Source organism: Clytia hemisphaerica, unplaced genomic scaffold (genome assembly GCF_902728285.1).
Source record: "Clytia hemisphaerica strain Z4C2 unplaced genomic scaffold, Clytia hemisphaerica genome assembly, whole genome shotgun sequence".
Taxonomy (NCBI): Eukaryota; Metazoa; Cnidaria; class Hydrozoa; order Leptothecata; family Clytiidae; genus Clytia; species Clytia hemisphaerica.
Window position 1 is genome coordinate 1954269 of NW_027103510.1, and position 23299 is coordinate 1977567.

At 35.9% G+C, this 23299-nt stretch overlaps 2 protein-coding genes, 1 long non-coding RNA gene and 1 pseudogene across 4 annotated transcripts; 3 read left to right on the top strand and 1 right to left on the bottom strand.

The window, feature by feature from the left end:
* Positions 1–235: 235 nt before the first annotated feature.
* LOC136799146 (serine-arginine protein 55-like) lies at positions 236–5195 on the bottom strand (annotated as a pseudogene).
* Positions 5196–8135: 2940 nt separating this feature from the next.
* LOC136799011 (uncharacterized) lies at positions 8136–9183 on the top strand. Its single transcript, XR_010845470.1, has 4 exons — positions 8136–8227; positions 8585–8620; positions 8789–8854; positions 9124–9183. It is a non-coding gene; the product is annotated as an uncharacterized lncRNA (long non-coding RNA).
* A 55-nt stretch (positions 9184–9238) lies between these two features.
* On the top strand, positions 9239–10345 carry LOC136799012 (uncharacterized). The gene is made up of 3 exons (XM_067055693.1): positions 9239–9314; positions 9477–9636; positions 9887–10345. Exons 1-3 carry the CDS (start codon positions 9252–9254, stop codon positions 10060–10062), a joined length of 399 nt encoding a protein of 132 aa, XP_066911794.1. The 5' UTR covers positions 9239–9251; the 3' UTR covers positions 10063–10345.
* A 1588-nt stretch (positions 10346–11933) lies between these two features.
* LOC136799148 (uncharacterized) lies at positions 11934–22371 on the top strand. Of its 2 annotated transcripts, none has more exons than XM_067055857.1 (13): positions 11934–12201; positions 17658–17863; positions 18064–18132; positions 18457–18507; positions 18913–18975; positions 19132–19194; positions 19314–19394; positions 19549–19599; positions 19940–20029; positions 20138–20307; positions 20674–20738; positions 20944–21041; positions 21583–22371. In XM_067055857.1, the coding sequence occupies exons 2-13, from the start codon at positions 17659–17661 to the stop codon at positions 21813–21815; spliced, it is 1239 nt and encodes a 412-aa protein (XP_066911958.1). In that variant the 5' UTR covers positions 11934–12201; position 17658; the 3' UTR covers positions 21816–22371. The 2 variants fall into 2 exon arrangements, with proteins under 2 accessions (XP_066911958.1, XP_066911957.1); XM_067055856.1 differs by lacking the exon at positions 11934–12201 and adding an exon at positions 12239–12431.
* The last annotated feature ends 928 nt before the right edge of the window (positions 22372–23299 follow it).

Below are 23299 nucleotides of genomic sequence, written 5' to 3' on the forward strand. Positions count from 1 at the left end.
GGATAGGAAGTCCACTTTATAAGCAATTAAGCATTCGATCTGAAAAGTTTTGTACCCTTTTTGGGTACCCCTGGAAACAAGATTTATCTGAAAAGTAGATGACAAAAATAGTTAACACCATAGAAGAGAAATCAATTTCAATGTGACCAGTATTATATTATTTTGAGTGAAATGAGGAAAATACACGAATGACGAATTCCTCAGCTTGGGTGATACACAGGAAGAAAAGGTAATATAAAGTGTACACTATTTTCTATGTTTTTCTAAAAGTTTTTATATAAAATTGATAAAATCATCAATCAGTAGCGAGAGGTCAAAGTAAATATTCACAAAAATCTAGCCCTAAAAGTAATAACATAAAGGTGTTGTTATACTAAATGACAATGCAAAGAATCTTAGAATATCTAAAAAAAGAGTTCAACGAGGTGATCTGGATCTTGAGCGAGAGAATGATCGTCGAGCTTGAGGACTTCTCGAGAAGCTCCTTCGTGGACTTCGAGATCGTGAGCGACCGCGTTGTGGTGAGCGGGAGAACGAGCGACGACGAGGTGAACGACTACGACTGCGTGATCGTGAACCAGAGAAATTCTAAGGTTTGAAAAAAATAAATGAGAATTATTTTTTGTTTTTACAGTTACAGTGTCTAGAGTAAGAGGTGAAACAGTACTAGTGTGAAACTATCGTCAGAATCTGTCAGAATGTTTTCTTTACAAGCAATTAAATAGTTTTTGAAAAAATTTGAAAATTGATACTTACACAAATGAGTTTTACTCTTTTTCCAAAAAGCTCTGTATCATCAAGTTTTCTCATGGCGTTGTTCATGTCTGACTTGTTTGCGAATTCAACAACACTGAAAATAGATAAACAAAATCAGCTTCAATGAAGGTTTGGACCACAAATTGGTTGGCGAGTTTCAAATTCATAAAATTTACAATGGATAGCCTTGATGGGATTACCTTCAGTGGACTTTTTCTCCCCAAATTCCTTATTTTCCTAGGGGTTTCCTCGGCTGTCCTAGGTCCAATTATGGTCGGTCCACTTACCCTTCTCCCATCTTTTCTCTATGGCATTTTGCAAAAGTTACTTCACCAGCTTGTCTGAAGTAATCTTTAAGATCCTGAAGTGAAAAATTTATGACACTCGGTTATAGATAGAATAAAGATAATGCAAAAGCCTTAAATGAACCTGATTTGAGTTGGCTTGCTTGAAAAGATTATTTGAATGAGAACTTTTTTATAGAACATGAGAAATACAAGTATCTTTGACACTTTACTGTACCTCTGCTGCTCAAAATTAACAAAAAGCAAAAACAACCCAGCCAAGGCAAAGAAGAGCAAGACCAGCCAATTTAGTAGCCATGTCATGTATAAACCTGGATTGCACAAGGACATTCCAGACATAGCCACCAGAAATTCTTAATTGAATTTTGCCAAAATCCACCCAGAGAGCATTTCATCTTCCCGGATTGACATATTTCAGCCACCAAATCAGAAATTCTTAAGCCAAGTATCACATTTCACCCAACACATATCTTATTAGATTTTGGGCACACAAACTTGGCATTGGCCACCATACAAGCGCAACACCCACTACACAAATCATTCATTCATTTACACCAATTCTTAGAACTGGCCAACAACACTTAAGTGCACAACAACAAATGCTAGAAAAGGGAATCCAGGATTGAAAATTAAAATTAATAGTATTCAAAAATCTAGTGAAAGCAAGGAGTATGTCTAGTTGGTATAAAATTTAACAACCTTAAAATTTCTTAAAAAAGGTAAATCTTTTTAATAATTTCTCAAGCTAAAACTTTTAAAAACAGAACAAAGCAATTTCTATTTTAGTGGTCAGTTAAAGCCAATGAAAATTAATATCCTTGATATAAAAATCATACAGATAAATTTTACCTGCCAACTTGCTCTAGTTGATAGATTTTCAACAATAATTCGGTATTCTGTGTTGTATGGACGACCATAGCTGTAAAGGAAAGTATTTGAATAAATTCATCATAAAATGGATGACAGCGATACCACATTGAATGTTAAACTGTCCAGAGCCAGAACTGGTCAATGGTAAGATATCTTTGTAAACAATGGCATGTGTGTCCAATAATGAAATTATAACTCACCCTCCACCGCCAGCCGCCACCACCACCACGTCCGCCTCGATCTCTATCTGATCTGTAACCCCCACCCCCACCACCACCACTACCACCATAGCCTCCACCACGTCCACGACCACCGCCATCTCTGTCTTCGAATCTCCCAGACGGCTTTGCGAATTCAACTTGAAGTCTGAAAGAGAATGAATAGTTACACCAAAACAGTACCAAATATGAAAAAACTGTCAAATCACTTTTCATGACACTTTCAGGGTCTGGTCATCAGACAGTGCCTTTCTAAAGTTTAAAGAATAATTGTAAAATGAGCCTTTTTCATGATAAAAAAAAAGCATAAAAAGAGCTTTTTTGGCTTCCAAGGGGAACTTGCTTGAATATAATACCTTCCGCCAAGTAACTCCTTTCCATTTAATTCATAGATTGCATCATCTGCATCTCTTCTGTCGTCAAAAATCTAAAAGAAAATTTCAGAAATTTGATTTTTGGAGAGGGACTTTATATTGTTAACTGCAAGATGGACTCAAAATCAAAGTAACTCGCTTAGTAGTAATTCTTTATTTGTGTTTCATTGGGCTAATTCCAAAAACAAATTAAACAGAGGGTATTGACAAAGTTTTTACCAACCCCTGGAAATTTTGAACCGAAAATTATCCTCTTGGCTTGGTTCTGCTTGGTTGTTCAAAAGTTGATTAGATTAAATCCTGAGCTAATCCTGGGTCAGAGCAGGATTAAAATTTTGCCTTTTTATTTAATCGGAAATTGATCCAGATTCATGCCTAATTTTTTAACACCAGTGGTACTGTACTAATCGGGATTTAATAATCAAAAGTAATCTGCTGCTAATCCACTTTTGAACAACAAATTACTTTCAAATAAAAAATATATTGACAATGAATGGGTAGGCTTTCTAGAAATCCAAACATAAATTGCATAGCTTTTACCAAAAAGATCAGAAACAATCAAAACCAGCTTTTTCCAATTTTCATCGAGTTACAGGAATTAATTCATTGTTTGTTTTGATCTGAAATTTTCAGTAGGGGTGGCCAACATGGTTCACCTGCTCATATCAGGGGGGCCCGAGACGGGGGTAAGAGAATTAAAGTTTCTAAGTAAAATCTTAATTATCACCCAAAATAGTGCCTTTTTTTGTCCATTTCTTTTAAATAGATAGCCCCAGCCTTATCCCTCTTTCAGTAAAGCTTCCTATACCTTTTGTCCTTCAGAAAAACCAAAAATATTGGCCTTAAAATTGTTTGCTTTCAGTTCCTGTAGCCAGTAGTGTGACCCCCTGTATTTCTATTTTATTCCGCGAGGGTTTTTCAATAGAGATGTCACATGACTCAAATCCCGCAGTCTTATTGGACTAGAGAAAGCGAAAGTGAAATCGCGCGATCTGATTGGATGAAAAAAAGACCGTGGGAACTGGAACCGAAAATAATTCTCATTCTAAAACAAGATGGCGGCGAGAAAAGCATGTCTTTTGCTTTGAACGAAATGTTGTAAATTCTGGTTGATTTTAAGGTTTTATCTTATCTTATCTCATTTACTTTGATTAGCAGAGGCTTCTTCAATGTTTGGGGAAGGTAAGTCTATAAAAGTTATTTGTTTTTCGGTGGAAAAAAGTGTTTAAAAAGCATTTTTTGTGCTCAAGGTTTATTTTTCTTCGCAATTTTTGTCTTCAATCTTTAAATAGATGAACGCGTATTTGACTGATGGTTAGGCGATGGGAATTTGATGTTCTGTTTACCGTCGCGTTTCAAAAAATATTTGATGCGGCAAAATTTCATTATTCATTATTCCTAACTGGTGCTTCCAATCTCCAACGAAGTTGAATTCCACCGTGAAATCGAGCTGCTTTCACTTTCGAAATCAAAATAACATACGCGCAAAATTCAAACGCGTTCGAGACGCGTCTAAAACGCGAATTTCTAAAACGCCCTTGATGCCGCCCACTGCTTAAAAAAATCCCCACCCCATTCGCGGACGTGATTGGAACCATATTTCTTACTCGAGGCGCACATTTTGTTAGCGAAGATGTTATTTTTGATTCACTTTGAGTGTTTTGGATAGCTTGGCACAGGAAAAGAAGAAAATAATGAGTTTTTAAGAAATAATGAACTTTTTTGAGCGGCGGCTTAAGAGCATGCAGGCGGTCGCCTTATGATTTTTTCACAGAACATAGTAAAACTATTCAGGAACTTGGACCTTTTTACAGAATTTCAAAAAGTCTGTTAGTTTTGGAGATATATTGAAAAGTTTAGACATGGGTAGTTCGCATTCGTGTTTCGCGTTCCCAAACCAAACGCACGTGGGAGATTTGTGGGTGAAACCCTATGCCGCTATGGGAAACTATTTATGCCAGCTTGTGAGGAAAGAGCCCCTCTAAATCTTTGTTGACACTTGGAAGGACCTGCAAACTTCCAATGATCCCCTGTGAATATAATAAATAAGTGACTAAACCCCTTAGAAAAGCCAAGCTCAGTCCCCCCTCTGGAAAGGGTTGCCGATACCCTAGCCTAGGGATCCATGATATGGTTTTTATTTTAGTAAAAGAGGACAGCACTATTTCGAATTTCCCATTGTAAGTTTTTTGAGGCAGAAATCTGCCTCACAGCTCGTACCTGTCCTGTATATGTCAGATTATAAAAATACAGGACAGGTGTCCTGTCTACCGATGCCCTTGCCTGGTTTAAGAATGGAATAGCCTTTCATTTAAAGATTAGATCATCAAAAAATATATCCATTGAAGAACATGTGAAATGCCCAAGAAAAGTCGGACTTGATTAGGAATATGCAAACCTTTTCGAAGAAAAAAACTATCTATTTGCAGAGAAAAAGACTTACGACAAAGCCATATCCAGTTTTCACAACGACTTCTACAATCGATTTAGAAAACCCATGATCTTTAAAGAATCTTTCAACATCACGAGTTCTTGCATCTGGTGATAGATGACCGAGAAAAAGCTTGTAACGACTCATTTTTAGTTAGAAAAGGTGAACTTTTTGGTCAAATTTTGATGATTTCTCTGTTCACAAGTTGTGCTCCGCCGAAAATTGGAATCCCACTTCAAACAAAGGAGACTGAGAACGAATCGAATTAATCGGAATTTTTTCAGGCTGGCAATTAGTCCGAAATATCTAATTTTTTTCTTTTTGAAGTTTGTCTCCGAAAAAAATTGTAAACAAAGATTTTAGTGCAAAAGCTGTTTCGGCAAATATAATTTACTAAAATGGTATCCGAGTTGCGGTGAGCAAAATGTGCAGAATTGGAATAATTTATTTGCTTTTTGGTTCCATTTTGCTTGAACAGTTGAGGACTCTGACACGTTTGTACGGCACAATCTCCCAATAAATATGTTGAGACCAACAACATTTTTACCTTAGAAATCCGTCCCCCCTGCCCCATTGGCAATGTTGGACAAGAAATACCGGCCGTTAGAGTTCCCAACACTGCTAGTGGGGTAAGGGGGACCGCGTCTCATGTATTTATTGGGGGATTGTCTGATTTTCAAGAAAAAAAAATGAAAGGGACAGGGGGACACAGGGCATACCGAGGTCCAGAAAGTAAGCTGTAAACACAATAACAGTGGTCAGAAATCAAAATTTTTGTCCCTATGTACATCAAAGATATCATAAATTACTAAGCCAGTCATTCCAAAAGGTGTCTTCTGCCCATTTCAGACCCAAACAGGGAGCTTTTTCACTTCAGATTTCCCTGCAAAACGGCCGCCATCTTGAATTTCGAAAAATCTAGAAAATACTTTCACTCTTGCAAAGCACATGCGAAAATAACTTTCGTCACCAGGCCTAATTGCTTCCCAAACCTCTCAGACGAAAATTCGTGATATTTCGTGCATTTTACACCACACCAAAACAAATAGAAAATGGCGGGAAAAATGTTGGTGGGGAATTCAGGGGAGGGGGTGTTTACTTGGGTGGCTCTGGATGTTATGCTTTAAAAGGGGGATGCATGCTCTTAGTTGGGTCTCTGACACCCACAAGGAATGACTTCTTGGCAAATCCAAACTACAAAAGACTAAAAAGACTATAAACATCAATCAATAACAAAAGGTATGTTGCAAAAACTAAGAAATATTTACACTAAAAATGGTGCTTTCGTTTTAAGTCTATGTACAGTTTAAAAGCAAGTGAAGTACTATTCACAAGATCTACTTCAATATAATACATATTAACAGGGGCCCCGTTGCATTGGGGAGGGAACTACCAAGTATGTAAACATCAGCGCTATCCTTTTTTTCAGACCAACCCTGCAACGAAGATGGCTGGCGTTGAGTTTGAGACGACGGAGAGCACATTGAAAGAACTATCGAAAAATTCCATCAGACGTGCCTACCTTGTCACATATTCACAATGTGATCTCCGCCGCTTTCCCACCAGACAGTCATTTGGGGATGTGGTTGCAGAGGCATTTCGGGCTGTTCCGGGTAAAGTTCAACCCCTCTACTGGGCATGCGGTAAGGAACCCCACCCCAACACCAGTGGGTACCACTATCACGTCAGCGTGCTTTTGAATGGGACTCAGCGCTGGGGGGCTGTCAAAGACTTTCTGACAAAAAGGCATGATGTTGTTGTAAACTTTGTTCAGAATGACAACGGTTATGATTCCGCCTACGCCTATGTCACCAAGGCTGATGGGGATGTCTACCACAGCGAAAACCACCCACACACTCTGCCAGTAGGAACCCCGGGGACCCGAGCGGCAATGAACTCCTATGCCAAACGTCGCCGCAAACGTGTTGCTGAGAGGGCTGCTGATGCCTTGGGGGCAGACGATACAGGTTTTGCTGACATGGTCGTTGAAGGACATGACCCGCGCGCTGAAGGAGAGAAGTCATGTCACAGACTCACTTTGGTCGAGGTTGCAGACTTTTGCATCCAACAGTCGATCAAGACCCGGAAGGAGCTCCAAAGGCAAGCGGAGCTGCAGAAAAGGGACGGGAAACTGGACTTGTATCATTTCATTTTGGCTCGGCGCAAACAACTTGTGGAAAGTGAAATCGGGGTGGTTTTTTTCCAAAAATTGCAAAGTGACCCTCCCCTACAATTAAGCACAAAAGAGTATTTGAATTATCTGTTTTTTGTAAGATAATGCACAAAGATATGAGCGAAGATCTCTAAGATCTCGTATTCATGGCTGAAAAGATTTCTATGCTTCACATAACATTTCTACAATTTCATTGATTTTTTTTCGTAGCGTCTCAAACCAAGGCACAATGGGATTCGCCCAGCAATCATTTTAATGGTGGAAATATGAGGAACACTCGTAAGTTTGATTATTTAAAAGGCTATACTAACATGAGGAATACTGTAGATAATTTTACGAAGTACTTCAGCTTGAGTCTATTTCTCCAAAAAGTCCTATTAGGGGAAGACAGTAGTGATTCGTCTTGGGTGTAGAAATTACAAATTAGTGACATTGACATTGATATGTATTCCGTAGGAGTTTCTTTCGGTAACTTTTATGACAAATTATTTTGGCTTTTAGATTTCGGCTTCGACCCCAATGATTGTAGGCTTGGATCAGGATCTAGATCAGGTATTGATTTTGCTTAAAGCTTCTCATTGGTTGGTTGGCGAACGAGTACTCCTCATGACTTCAAATTAAGGAAGATAAATTGAAAGTGACATGGCAACGCGTTTAGCCTTTAGTGCACTCTTCTATTATAAAACATAAAACATTTTCATATATTTCCACAACACACTAGCTAGATGGTGGGGGGGGGGGTAAGACTTTCTGAAAAATGTTGAAAAGGAAGTAAAGGAAGTGTTTACAGGGATTTCTTGGATTAGGGAGGGACTGGAGGAAAAGGGTGGTGTTCTGCTTCCGAGGGTGGGGTATTGAATATTCATTTTAATTACAAACGATCAACTTGATAATCAATTTTTATTGCATGTTTCATATTAAAACGAATTTTGTGTTCTTTTAAAAACCAGGTAGATCCATAAAAGTATCTGTTGTGCAATATATTTTATTGATTTTTTCCATAGCGTTTAAAACTAAGCCACCACGGATGACGAATCGTGGAGAATCTTCAAGCACTGGACGAAATCAGTCATTTAATGGTGGAAATGTAAGAAACAATAGTAAGTTTTTCTTCTATTTTGAATTATTTCAAAACTTATTAACTCTTTAGGAAGCTAATAATTGGGTGTAATATAGAAGAGAGTTTACCTTAGGGGCCATCCATATAGTACTTACGAAATCTTTTTCCAAATATCGGATAGCCCTCCCCCTTCTACGCAAAGACAATAGAAATGACGCCATTCAAACAATAGATGTACACACTTTTGCTAAATCCCTTCTCCCCCTTCACTGCGTATACACTGTATGGATGGATGGCACTAAATTGCACTGGGACGAGTTTTCGCGTTCGAAAGAAATCATTTCTAGATACATATAGGGAATCTTTTCTCATATTACTTTTTTCCTTTAAATTTCAGAGTCCAGTTTTGGTCAACACTCTCCAGCACAAAAAGGTAAGCGTTTTTAATTAATAATCTAAAGAGATTTTGTAGCCTCCCACCCACGACTTGTTTCTGGAGAATTCAAACGCGACAAATAATTCTTTTTTCTTTCTCTTAAATATTGATAATTGTTTTTTATATTGATAATAAGAACTTTCAATGCTAATTTTTCTTTATAAGTATCCCAGACGAAGCGATCAAAGTATGGAGATGGTGGAAAAGATTTCCAAGAGATGTCAAACAAACGTAATTAGTTTAAACATTTCATTGCAAACATTTCTTTTCAACAAGTCAACTAAGTGTTTTTTTGCCAAACAAGTAGTATTTTTTGTTACATGCGGTGAAAAAAAACACATTTCTCCTTGTTATCTTTGACGAGCCTTTTTTGCTGCCATGGTAACCGATGACGACATGTTTCATGGCAACTGTAATTCTTTAACACGTCTATGCACACGAGAACTCTTCTTGGTATACAGGCCACTGAGTTTTTGTCATCGTATTTTATTCTATTTTAGAGTTTCAATATACCATGCTCATGGAGATGGAATCATTCAAAACGACTCAAAACCAAATATTGCAACAAAGAAACAAAGACGATGATGACGAACAAGATGAAGACGAACCTCCAAGGCCGCTTAAAGATATGGAGGAGTTTAACGTGGCGGAGACCGCTTTGCAGAAATCAAGCAAGAAAAGAAGGGCAAAGGTACGTATAGATCTGTTATCATTAAAATTTTTGTTTAAGATTTTGGACTTTTGGACATAATTTTGAATTTTAAAACAGAAATTCATTGAACTTTCTCTTATGGGTAGTTTTAGTATATCAGAGTACAACGATCCTACCTATTTGTTTACTTCGAAATTTCAGCGAAGACAGCTCAAACGTATTGGCGGAAAGGACACCAGAACAGCTGTCCGTCTGGCACTCGACGCCATGATGTCAAAGGGCCTTCAATCGAAATTCAGCAAGGAGGGCACAAGCAAAATGAGAAAATTTATAGACACAGAACACTACAATTGTTTAGCAGGTACATAATGGTTAATTTTTACAGTGAACACTAGACGGTTCCCGTCGATTTCTTTCATTTTAGCGCTATTTCTGAGTAAAAAGGGAATCGGGCACCAAAAGTACTATTTCGTACCCCTCCCTTTTTGCCTCTTAAAACTTCGCTGGAGTAATGGCCCCTTTTTCCTGTTCGAAGTGAAATTACCCACGTGGTATCGATGAAATATTTTATAAGTTCTCGCAACATAATTATATTTTTGTTTCTTTTATAGACGCGTTGATGATGGACGATAAGCACAAAAAAGTTGACATCGATACACAACTTGGAGATGTCATCAAACGAGCAAAAGATGATGAACAAGTGGAACGTGGAAAAAAGAAGAAAAAGAAGAAACACAACGACGGAGCATGCGGACATGACAATCCTGAGGAGTCCGACAACAACTAGGGTTAATTTATACACATAACTCTTCTGTGCTTAATTGTAGCCGCTGGTGGCATCATAAATTTTCAACCCCAAAACCACAACTTTTGTCCCAAAAATGTACTAATAAACCTTCATTTTCCTAGGAAAAATCACTCCAATATCCCTAAATTATGACCCCTCGTTTTATTATATTTCAAGCGGTGTGTCGATCCCTCCCCTGCTTAATAGACCCCCTACAATCAAGCATAGAAGTGTACGTAGAGCATTTATTTTTGAACGATTTTTCTTCTTTTTTCCATTTTCCGCTTGTTCATCATCTTTTGCTTGTTTGACGACATCTCCATTGCTTGTTTGATGACATCTCCAAGTTGTTTACCGATGTCAACTAATTTCTGATGATAAGGCAAATTTGAACACGTTTAGTTTGAATTTGTCATCAATAAAAGAAACTTACATGTGCCAAGATAAGTTTTCACGAAATTCAAATTTTCTGGTTTTTGCTTTTGCCTTCTTTGTTGTACTTAGATTACAGCGCTTTTGACATCAAAATTGGTTCCTGCTAGAATAAGCCCATTTCATTGTTATTTACCAAGAATAAAAGCTTCTTCACTAAAATTCATATTTCAATCATTAAAGTTATTTCTAATGACTTTTACTTTCAAATTAACATTTCCGATTCAATATCTGTAGAAAAAAATGTACATAAAGAAAATTGTACATTTTTGTTCCATATAAACAATTATTTATTTTTATCTAAAATATAACATCAAGAAATTTCAACAATATTTTCTATTTTGATCTTTTGTACCCGATCCTGGTCAAAGCACCTTGCGCTCCTATGATGTACAGGATTCTCCCCGGTAAACACAAGGACGTCTTTAACACGTCTTTTCTCGTTTTTAACTCGTCAGGACGTCTTTGAACCAGTTTTGAACGTCTTAAAGACGTCTTCAACTGGGTTCAACTGGTACGAGTCAAAGCCCCGTTCCGACGAGACGTCTCTGAGACGTCTTTTTTTCGTACCTTTAAGACCACATTTTGACTCGTCTTAAACACGTTTTCGTGCGACGTTTTAAAGCCGTCTTTTCTTGGTCTAATAAAGACGACTTTTGACTCGTTTTAAACACGTTTCCGTGAGACGTTTTGAAGTCGTCTTTTCTGGACCTACTAAAGACGACTTTTAACTCGTTTTAAACACGTTTTCATGAGACGTTTTGAAGCCGTCTTTTTTCGACCTACTAAAGACGACTTTTGACTCGTTTTAAACACGCTTTCGTGAGACGTTTTGAAGCCGTCTTTTCTTAACCTGATAACAGCTGTTGATAATTTTCTTACGTGCACGGTAAACCTCTGAAGGCACTTGAAAATTAAACATCTGAGGGAAATAGTCCTCCGGCCGCAAATTTTATAACAAGAATCTTTTTATCTTTTTATCTTTATTCATAAACAGAATCACGCAACTTTGTTGTCGTTCTAGTCCTTTTAGACGATCGCGGACCCGCCCCAAGAAAACGAGATTGCATATTCGTCAGATTGCCCCTCCTCGAAATGGAGATTATTTGACACGCCGCAAAGTACGTTAGTCATTTTGATTATTGTAAATGACACACAGATTTAAAAACCTCCGCCCCGGGATTACGTTCCTTTTCAAATTTATCCCGCCTTCTAAATTATACTTCTTTTTAGTGTCGGGCCTAGCCGAAATTTATTTAGCTTTTTTAATCTAGCAATTGAACCCGACTGACTTTTGTAAAAATATGCGGGATTATTTTTCGAGCAGTCATTCTCGTTTTACCGAGACGTGAACGAGACGAGTTAGAGCCCAGTTGTTTAAAAAGACTGGGGAGAGTATTTTTCCGGGGGATTGTTTTAATTTTGTATAAGCTATTTGAAAAAATATATGTGTAAAAAAGCAAACATAAATGAAGAAAAATTGTTAAACTATTTAAGATCTTTAAATAACATTGATAGAATGTACCTTATCTAAAAATGGTAATGAAATAGAAAAAACATAAGAAGTTGAAAGTACCCCCGTCTATTATTTTTCAACTGTCCAAAAAATTCTGTAGCTGCGCGACGAGTATTCCAAACAAAAGACATCTTTTCAAAACGACAGACCACCGAAGAAAAGTCGCAGCTTCCCTGAAATTTTATAAAAAAGTAAGTAATAAATTATGTATATGTTTTGAGATTTAGACTGATCATTTTGTTTTTAGCCTGCAAATATTAAAGCAGAAACTGAAAGTAAAAGTACAAAGTTCATATTCCATGAACAACAACAATATAAGCCAAAGCCTTAGCATATTTTCGTGTCTCTCTTTGAAGTTGTTGCTCTTCTTGTTAGACTGGATTGTTATTTGAGTGGTTGTGCTAGTGGGATCAACTGTACTGTAAGTTTATTTGACGATTGTGTAAAGGTTTTCCAACTAAATTTTTAAGTTGAGATGAGAGGTGAGAAATTAAACACAGCAACACATCCTATTTTGCTACCAAATAACTTCAAACCCAGAAAGATTAAACAAAAAGAAACCTTAAAAATTTCCTTATAAGTTTATCTTTCTTTATACCTGCTATGCTAATGGCCAGGCCCAATAATTGATAGTTTGGTTTGTGTTGTCCTCCGTCTCCAACCGACTCAAAGTATTTGAGAAAGATGCTTAATTTTAGTCAGAAAAATTTCTTCTTTCCTCCTTTTCATGTGATTGACATTTTTTTCTTTTTAACAACATCCACTTCGTGCACCGAAACAAAATATTATAACATTTTTTAAGCACCTAAAAGTAGAGAGTTGAGACTGTATTCCTTAGGCGGTTGTCAAAGAATTGTTCTATTTGCGTCACCCGCCCGCATCATATTTTCTGCTGATTTTCCGGTGCGCAGATGCGGAAAAAAACCCGGGTAAACCAATTTGTTCTTTCAAAGTATAGCTTTTTTCTCAATTGCTCTGATGGCCATCGAAAAATTGTTTTGCTCGTGTCACCACCCGCCCCTGAATTACTGACGTGATTTAAAAAAATCCTGGGAATTTTTTTTGACCGCCCGTCCTCCCGCATGCATTTTTAACACCAGTTGCAACGCGAACAGAGCAATTTTTTGATGACCGCCTTACAAGAACACGCATCAAACGCCTCAATCTGCAAATGTAGAAGTGAATTTGTGATCACCCACTTGCCTTTGTGGATGCGTTCTCCTAAACCAATACAGTACGGGGTCCTAATTCCGTCAGTACAGGTTTTTAATCCGTCCTGTTCTTTCAATGATACAAAATAGTAAAGCAACAAACCTTTGATCATACGATTGCAGAACATGTAAAACATTCCAGTTGACAACCAGACACTGCAATTTTAATTATTTCATCTTGTAAAACATTGACATTGACATTGTTGCATTAATAATTACAAGCAAAAAAAATTCAATAACAATTTAATTACATGCATGTTTCAACAGTTCGAAGTCATAAAAATCAAAATGAATTCGATCTTGCAATGTTTTTTTGCGGGCGCTAAAAGACAAGCTTGCAGACAAACAAGAAGCTTGTTATGAAATTGTTCAGGTCACTTTGGCGGCTAAATAGACATGGTTACTCGGGTGGCTAGTTTTTTCATGGACCGTCTTTCATTGTTATGTAGTAGTTCAGGTCACCTTGGTGGCTAGGATAGGCATGATCACTCCAGTGGTTAGCTTTACATAACTTCCAAATTTCTTCCCTGCTCATGAATACGTACCCTCCTTTCATTGTTAATAAGTGGTGCATGCGACCCGTGTCACTGAAATAGGCAAGGTCTTTCCAGTAGTCTACTATCTGTGATTTTTAAAATGTTTCCCTTTTTATGAATTTTGTTTTCATTGTTATGAAATTGTTCCGGTCAGCTTGGTAGCTAAAAAGACATCGTTACTCAGGTGGCTAGCTTTGTGATTTTAAAATTTCCCCTTTTTATGGACTATCTTTTCATTGTTATGTAGTAGTTCAGGTCACCTCAGTGGCTAGAATAGGCATGATCACTCCGGTGGTTAGCTTTACATAACTTCCAAATTTCTTCCCTGCTCATGAATACGCACCCTCGACTTTCATTGTTAATAAGTGGTGCATGTGACCCGTGTTACTGAAATAGGCAAGGTCTTTCCAGTAGTCTACTATCTGTGATTTTTAAAATGCTTCCCTTTTTATGAATTTTGTTTTCATTGTTATGAAATTGTTCAGGTCAGCTTGCTAGCTAAAAAGACATCGTTACTCAGGTGGCTAGCTTTGTGATTTTGAAATTTCCCCTTTTTATGGACTATCTTTTCATTGTTATGTAGTAGTTCAGGTCACCTCAGTGGCTAGAATAGGCATGATCACTCCGGTGGTTAGCTTTACATAACTTTCAAATTTCTTCCCTGTGTACAATTATGTGCCTTCCTTTCATTGTTATTAAGTGGTGCATTTGACCTGTGTCACTGAAATGGGTAAAGTCTTCTGTAATTTTTATTTGCTCCCCTTTTTATTGAAGCTCCTTTTCATTCTTATGAAATGGTTCAGGTAACCTTGCCAGCTAAATAGACATATGGTTAATTGGGTGGCTAGCTTTGTAATTGTAAAAATTCTGTACTTTTTATTGATTGTCTTTTCATTGTTATGTAGTGGTTCAGGTCACCCCGGTGGCTAGAATAAGCATGATCACTCTGGTGGTTAGCTTCACGTAACCTACAAATTTCTTCTCTGCCTACGAATTTGTGCCTCAATTTTGTTGCTTGAATAGGAACAGTCAGTCCAGAAGTTGAGACAACTTTGACCTTTGATTCAGGGTCAAACTCATTTTCAGAATCCATTTCAATATCTGAGTTTTGCTTTCTATTGATTTAACTTTCTTCAAATGCTATAAAATATTGTTCCCACTAGTCAATTACTTTCAATAGAATCCTGGCTTTAGTGCAGAGCTTTATCACTTAAAATAGAGAAATGAAGAATTGCTAAGGGCAAGTGCGAGGATTTTCAGTTTAATTAAATTTAATTCAATTGTAGTGAGCTTTGTTTTGCTTTGATTCACTTTCAGTTATGTATATATGGCTTCTCGTTTGAAGAAATGGAGGGAAAAACAGAAAAAGATTTGTCGATACCTTGAAGATAGTGATGAAGAAATTGAGGACGATTTTGTTAATTCATCAAGTATTGAACATGAAGACAATGATCCTGAACATGATTACAACTATGAACTTAATCAAAACTCAGATATTGAAATGGATTCTGAAAATGAGTTTGACCCTGAATATGATATTGGCGACTATATCATGTCAAGTGATGAGGATGGTGAAATTTTTGACGTGGAAGAGCCATTAGAAGATGTTCAGATTACTTTCAACCAGTCATTGGCAAAGTGTGCACTTGACAATGGATGGACACACAACTCAATAGATCAATTGCTAAAGGTTCTGAGAAATCACGGTCATGAAGAGCTACCCAAAACTGCTCGAACTCTTTTAAAATGTCCACGAGATATTGGTGTTTCAAACAAATGTGGTGGGGATTATGTGTACCTTGGCTTAAAGGATAATATATTGAGAACTTTAAATGATGATCCATTGTCAAGCAATGATACATTAGAACTTTTGGTCAATGTTGATGGTCTACCTTTGTTTAAGTCAAGCCCAAAGTCTGTTTGGGGCATATTGTGTGTATTGAATAACTCTGAAGTTTTTGTTGTTTGTCTGTATTACGGAAAAAAAAAACCAGATCCAGTTGATGAATATTTATTTGACTTTCTAACAGAGTGGCGTGAGGTTAGGCAGCATGGTATTGTGTTCAATAATGAAACTTATCGCTTTAGAATAAAAGCCTTTATGTGTGATGCTCCTGCCCGTGCCTTTTTGAAGGGTATTGCTTACCACACCGCATACAATTCATGTGAAAGATGCACCATCAAAGGTGATTATGATGGCAGAGTGATTTTCAACAACTTTCCTGATAACCTGCAGTTGCGAACAGAAGAAAGGTTTTGCCAGTTTGGCTATCCAGAACATCAACGCACTGTTTCTCCATTGGTGGGTGCAGAAATTTCTTTGATCAATGGCTTTGTCCTTGATTATATGCATTTAGTCATGCTAGGCGTTGTTCGGAGATATTTGACAGGTCTTGTACAACCATCGTTTGGTTCAAAGTTGAGACTGTCAGCAAATCAAAAGGAGCTACTCAACTCTCATATGACATCTTTAAATGGTTCCTTGCCTTCTGAATTTAGCAGGCAACCAAGGCCGTTAGATGAACTAAACTATTGGAAAGCAACTGAATTTCGACAATTTCTTTTATATGTTGGCCCAATTGTACTACATGATATCCTTTCATCTGATGCCTATGAGCACTTCATGTATTTGAGTATAGGGATTTCGATTTTGTTGAACACCAATGATGAATTTCGAACATCAAACATACCCTTGGTTAAAGAATTTCTCAAGTGCTTTGTGTTAAACTGCAAGGCTGTGTTGGGAAACACATTTTGTGTGTACAATGTTCATGGCTTGTTACATTTACATGAAGATGCTGTATACCATCAATGCTCGTTAAATGACATTTCCTGTTTTGCGTTTGAAAATTTTTTGCAAAAAGTGAAAAGATCAGTGAGAAGTCGACGGAGCCCACTTGTTCAAATTTGTAAAAGACAGCAAGAAAGGTTTCGTTTTCCACTGAAAAAGTCAACCCATTTCACCAAAATAAGAATTAATTCATTAAAGGATGGTGTTTTCACGGATGGAGATAGTGTACTATTTGTCAAGGAAAAAAATGGCGAGAACTACACTTGTAATGTTTTTAAGAACCATCAAATGCATGATATTTTCTTTGACCCTTGCCCATCAAAGTCATTAAACATCTTTCTTTTGAGAAATAATTTGAGACCACATTGTCAGCGGGTGGTTACAAAAGACAGTTTTAAAAGAAAAATGGTTTGTTTACCGAACAAAGATGGAAAATGTCTATTCCCTTTGTTGGATGAAATTGAAAGACACTAAACTTAAGTTCTTCATTGATTTATCGATTTGAATTTTAATTATTTAAAATACCGTTCATGATTTTGGTTCTTTTTGAATATAGTCTAGAGACATTTCTATTGCATCTATTTTATTCTGTACCGGTCCTACACAGGTCTGTCCTTAGATTTGCCAATATATCTAGATTTATCCCATTGTGACTGTGTATGCAAAATAGAGACTGAGTGATATGACTGATTGAGTCAGATATATCTAAAAATGTGCACCTTATTTTGTATAAACTTTGGCAGAGAGAAATATAAAGCATAATTTATCTAAATTAGTCCCCCTTTTCAAGACATCAAATTTAATGCATATTAAGTATCATAATTCAATTAGTTATACTTTTAAGAAGGCCCAACCTGTCATTAATTTAAACCATTTTCTAAAACAGCTTTGCTTTGTTCAGGTTTTGAAGTTTTTAGTGGTGAATACAGCAGCCTACTATTACATTACGATAGGCGTTTTTTTATGTTTGAATGAATGTTTGAGCATATTTGACTGATTAAAACTCCTATTCTTACAATTTTGTCAATTTTCACCCTGATACTCTTATAGAAGATATTCTTATTTAAAAAAAAGTAATGTAACTTCGTGCTTCTAATTTTCGTATGTAGAATGAAAGTTTACGCAAGATGTGTGTGGCACGAGGGTAACGATCAACTTGAGGAAGAGGAGACTCTTTTGGGAACTTGGGTGGATGAGAAGAACCACACTATTCGTTGGCCAACACGGGTCAATGTGCTAAGAGCATTGCGGGAGATGCGGGATCCAGAACCCCATTGGAAGACTTTCACTTTGATCAAAGTCAAGTTATGGAGTAGTAAGTTTTACGATTATATGATACCCATTCCAATCAGCGAAATAAAAATTATAAACATCAGGGTTTTTCTATAAGGTTTTTATCTCGAATCAACAAGACGTATCCGAAAATTATTTCATATCAGGCATCATCAACAGATTAATTTGTACAAGCCTAAGTTTAACAAATAGCTCAAGAATACTTTCTTTTTTCTTTCTTAGATAGCATAAGAGAATGTGACGAATATAACTTTACCACATCTGGTGAAACGGAAGATGATGAAAATACAGGTTATTTAATTTTCAACACTCCTATGTCACAGACCCGGGGAAATTTGATCAAAATTTCGACCCAAGTAGGAAGAATACCCAACAAATTCAGCCCCACTGGAGAATTAACTTTTACTTCATCCACATTTGAGATTCATTGTAAAAAACCGCACTCCAAAACTGTCTCCACTGGATGTTTTGAGCTTTGGACAATAGAAGTTTGAAAAGAAATTTTTATCCCGACTGTGAGAAAAAGGTTACTCGAAAAAGGCTACTCGAAAAAGGCATGTTAAGATCGTTAAATATCAAATGATATAATGTTTGATCTTCATTCTCTGATTTTAGCTGAAAGTGCCAAGATTCCGACAAAGGAATTTCATACCAAACAAAACTCTTGTAAGTTACATATAGGAAGGGGAGTTGATTTTTTTGTGCAAGACCTTTTTCCTGGATTTTATTTTACTTTTTTCTGTGGTTGGTTCTTTGGAAAAGTTTCTAGTTTTTACTAAATTAAAATTTATGCACAGAAAAAGAGTTCTGGGATCCCTTAGCATTTTTAGTGTGGTCTTTTTAAACACCCCTGTCTTAATCAGCCGAAAACTTATAAACCTTTTGAGATACAATGAATGAGTTAAATATGCCAAAAGCGGTATTACATGCATCTTTCTTCCACTCAGTGGAGATTCTATTATTTACAGCTATAAAACTTTAGCGGAAATCCAAATCCTTATTGTCTTTTCAATTCTTAATTTACTTGTACCTGGTACCTATCTTATAAGTTATAATTGTTTTCTATTTCAGCAATTATTTCCAAGGTTGCACTTTCTGAATCTCCTGCGTCACCAGACACGTTCAAAAGTATTCGTAAGTCGTTTGCCGATGTTAACACTTTATTTTTATTTTATTTGGTAATCTTTTGATGAGTTTTGGACAAAATTTTGATCAAAATAATTATAGGTTGCTGTGAAGAATTTTCTCGTACACGTTTGACCAACTACCCTATTTTTTTTTAATTTGCAGTTAAAAGACCAAAAATCAATTCGATTTCCAATAGCACCCATACGCACAGCACCGTTGAAAAGAGTAAGTTACACTAAATAGTTACATTTTAATTATTTTATTTTGAAAATAAAGAATCTAGTATGTGATGACCCATTCAAAATTTTGACCAATCTCACAGTCATTTCGCTTTTGTTTCGTAGAAGAGATCTCTTCACAAAACAAACATCGAACTGAAGATCCGATAGATTATACACCACCTCCAAAGAAAGCTCACACTGAAAGTAAGTATACATTTCCCATGATATCTATGTATTCAAACAAAATACTCTTACTCTTTTCAATGTAAAGTTTGTACTTCTACAGTACTTGCCAACTAATCATTGTATTATAAAGTCTATAATATTATAAATTTTTATACAATTTCTTTATTTATAGAAGTAAAAACACCTTTATCTGGGAAAAGCGCCAGCAGAATTCCTACGGACAGTAAGTACATTTTTATAATGGCTTTCTGAGTATTTATTTGAGTATTTATTCCCAGCTGGCACACAACGTTGTTTCAACGTTTATCACAACGTTTATCTAACGTTCACAACGTCCATATAACGTTATATTAACGTTTAAACAACGTTGTGTGCCAGCTGGGTTTGCTTTTCTCATCTAAATGGGATTTTATTATTTCATGATATGCGCCACTGGAGAGTCTTCTGAGAACTTTTAAAATGTTCCACCTGTTACGTCACTTAAAAAATAGAAATTGTGGCGTATTGAGTGGAAATTTTTGAAAATTCTTGGAAGGCTCATTAATATTAGACCTTTCTTACAGATGAAAGAAATGTCACCCATTCCCCAGCTGGCTCTAGCAGTTGGTTGCTTTCCAAGCCAAACAAAAGCAAATTTCCACTGCAGGAAGCAAGTAAGTTCATTTCTCTATTAAATAATATTGCATTAAATATTACAAAGCTTATACACTCAAAGGTCCTTAGTACTTTCTTATTTTCATATTTCTAATGTAATTTTTCAGATTACCAATATCGAACAATCTCCCTATTAGTGGAAATTTTGGAGACACTAAAAAAGATGTCAACCGGCATGGATGTCGAGGGTGACGAGGATGTACAAGTGTGTGGGTCATTTGAGGAGCTGGACGAGTTTGAGAGCATCCTGTCCCAAAACACTCATAGAAAGAAAATAGTAAGTTATTATAATTAGTACTTTGCAGTCTGATTTTAAGTATCAATTTTTGCAAAAAAAAAATTATGTAGCAAAAATCACACAGCTCTATGCAGAACGATGGTCCTGAGAAGACGCAATTAGTCCCGAGAAGACGAAATTAGTCCCGATAAGAATAAAAATGGGTAGCATTTATATCATAGTAGCCCTAAAGATTTAAGTATATGTGATCTAAAATATCAATTCTCAAAATTTAATCCATTTTATTATATGAAATAAATCCCGAAAACCCTTTCAAATTTAGTACTCATGCAAATCGAGAACTAAGTACTGACCCTCCAATTCATTGATCAAAAGTTACTGAATGATGTGATGTTTCTTTTGTAGCTTAAAAATTTATCGAAGATTGGCGGGCAGCAGTTTGAAGAAAACACAAGAAATGTGATGAGAAAGTAAGTATTTGATATCTTAGAGTACTGTGAAAGCAAATTTTGTTATATTTTTCTGAAAATTGTATCATGCCCCTTCATCTTGTAGAGTAGTCTTGAAGCATCGCTTAACCTTTAATACATATTGATATCTTCTGTTAACACTACAGGTATTTTCCCATATATGACCTTATATTCGATTAAAATTCTATATATCATTCTTTATCAGGTTGATGTCAAATGGCCTAATGTCGCAGATGAATAAAGACGGGCAAAGAGGGAAGCGAAGATTTCTCGATTTCGAACGAGTCGTAGAACTTATCAAAGGTGCAAATGCTTTCTTATACTTTTATTTTTAGATACAATCTAAATTTCAGCTCAAACATACTCAAACTAACATGATATATAATTTATCGCAACCACCAAATAATTTGATTATTTTCGCTAAATCTGTACCGTGTCCCGTCCGAAATTAAGTTCTAACGAGGGTAATGTGCGATGTGAAATCAAAGAAAGCTTTTTAGTGAGTTTTTTCTGCCTTTGTTCGATTAAAAAAGACATCTCTTTTCTAGTTTTGATTTATTTAGTCGTGAAATTCGCGAAATTTGATCCACGCGAAATTTTTAAATTCTTCTCTCGCGAAAATTAGACACGCGAAAATTTATCCACTTAAGTTAAATAAACATGTTTACTATCACGTTCCCATATTTGTCACCTTGATGAAATTACCAAAGTTCAGTCCAATAAAGAATCATTTCTCAGAGATGTTGTAAATAATGTTATAATTATAGAATGAAGGTGATAGATAGGTCATGGGACGTAAGATTGACAATCATCCGTTTATTTGAGTAATGTATTCATTTTATAGACGCAGTTTTGATCAACTTTCCACCTTCGTCTGATGGTACTCCGAAGGTAACAGGGGCCCAAGTTGAAAAATACATGGGTATGGTTTTGAAGCGAGCCCCCGATCGAAAGGGAGGTGCAGGAAGACCTGAAAAAGTAGACTTCGAGAAAGAAAATGTGAGTGACCAAAATACAAGTGACCAAAATGCGGATTCGGAAGTAAAGAAAGTAGTGTTCGACGAATCCGAAGAGTAACTACAAATATAAAGTAATTTTTTGGACCTACCCCGGTTGGGTTGGAGGTCCTATAAATTAACCTTTGTCCGTTCGTTCGTTCGTTCGTCCGTTCGTTATTACCTTTCCTCGTGATTGACTCGTTAGTTTTTTTCTGATTTTTTGCACAAAGATGTGTAAACAACTATAAACCCTCGAATATGACGGAGCCCGATTTTCGAAAAACAAAATTTTTGGGCAAATTTGGGCCAAAAAACGGGTTTTTTGGACTTTTTGAAAAATTGGATCGTTAACTTTTTCTGATTTTTTGCATGAAAGTAGGGTACCATCATAGGTAAAAGATGGCTCAAGCAGATTTTTTCAAAAAAAAAATATTGGCTCAAAAAACGCATGTTTATCTATAAGAATCACTATTAATAAGCATACATCAATGTTCTTGGTTAAATTACTCAATTTTTTATGAGATAAAGGTTTTTTTTGCTCATGAGGGCTTACTTATGAAGAATGTGTATGTTTAAACATGAAATTTTGGTTACTTGGCGTGTTTTTATAGAAAAACTTGCCAAATTCGATATTTATTTATAAGCATATTATCAATTACCTAGGAATTAGCTTTTCTCGAGATTACCTCTTTAATTCTTTATGATTTTTTGCACAAAGATGCATAACTATAAACCCTCGAATTTGACGGAGCCTGACTTTCAAAAAAAAAAAAATTGGGGGGAGAATTTGGGCCAAAAACGGCTAAAAAACGGGTTTTTTGGACTTTGTGAAAAATTGAATTATTAACTTTTTCTGATTTTTTGCATGAAAGTAGGGTACCATCATAGGTAAAAGATGGCTCAAGCAGGCTCAAGTAGATTTTTTCAAAAAAAATTTGTTGGCTCAAAAAACGCATGTTTATCTATAAGAATCACTATTGATAAGCATACATCAATGTTTTTAGCCAAATTACTCAATTTTTTGATGAGATATATATTTTTTTGCTCACAAAGTCTTGAATATGAAAGAATATTTCAAGAGCATGAAATTTTGGTTTTTAAACGTTTTTTTTATAAGAAACAAACGACTAATTTTAATAGATCGTCACTATTTGTGTTCTGAATGATTGTTTAATGGCCACGCTCACGTAGATATCAATTATATATGTGTTAAATGCATAACTAGGTAGGTCCATAAAAGTATTTCTTGTTAACTTTTTATTACCAAGAACATTAATATTGTATTGTATGAAAATGGTGTAAGGTCAATTTTTCATCATTAAGTTTTTCAATCCAGGTCTGAAAGAGGTATTTCCTTGGTTTTAATTTTAGATCAAATATAAGTCTCTGAATAAATTGTCTTATTAATGTAAGCAATTTAAAACCTCCCAATGAAAACTTTAACTAACCCATTAATAGTTTATTTCGGTTCTAAACGGATAATTAATTCTATTTTTAAAAGATTTCAGTTATTAATATATAATTATTTCATGTATCATTTGTAGATAATATTCAGTTTGAATT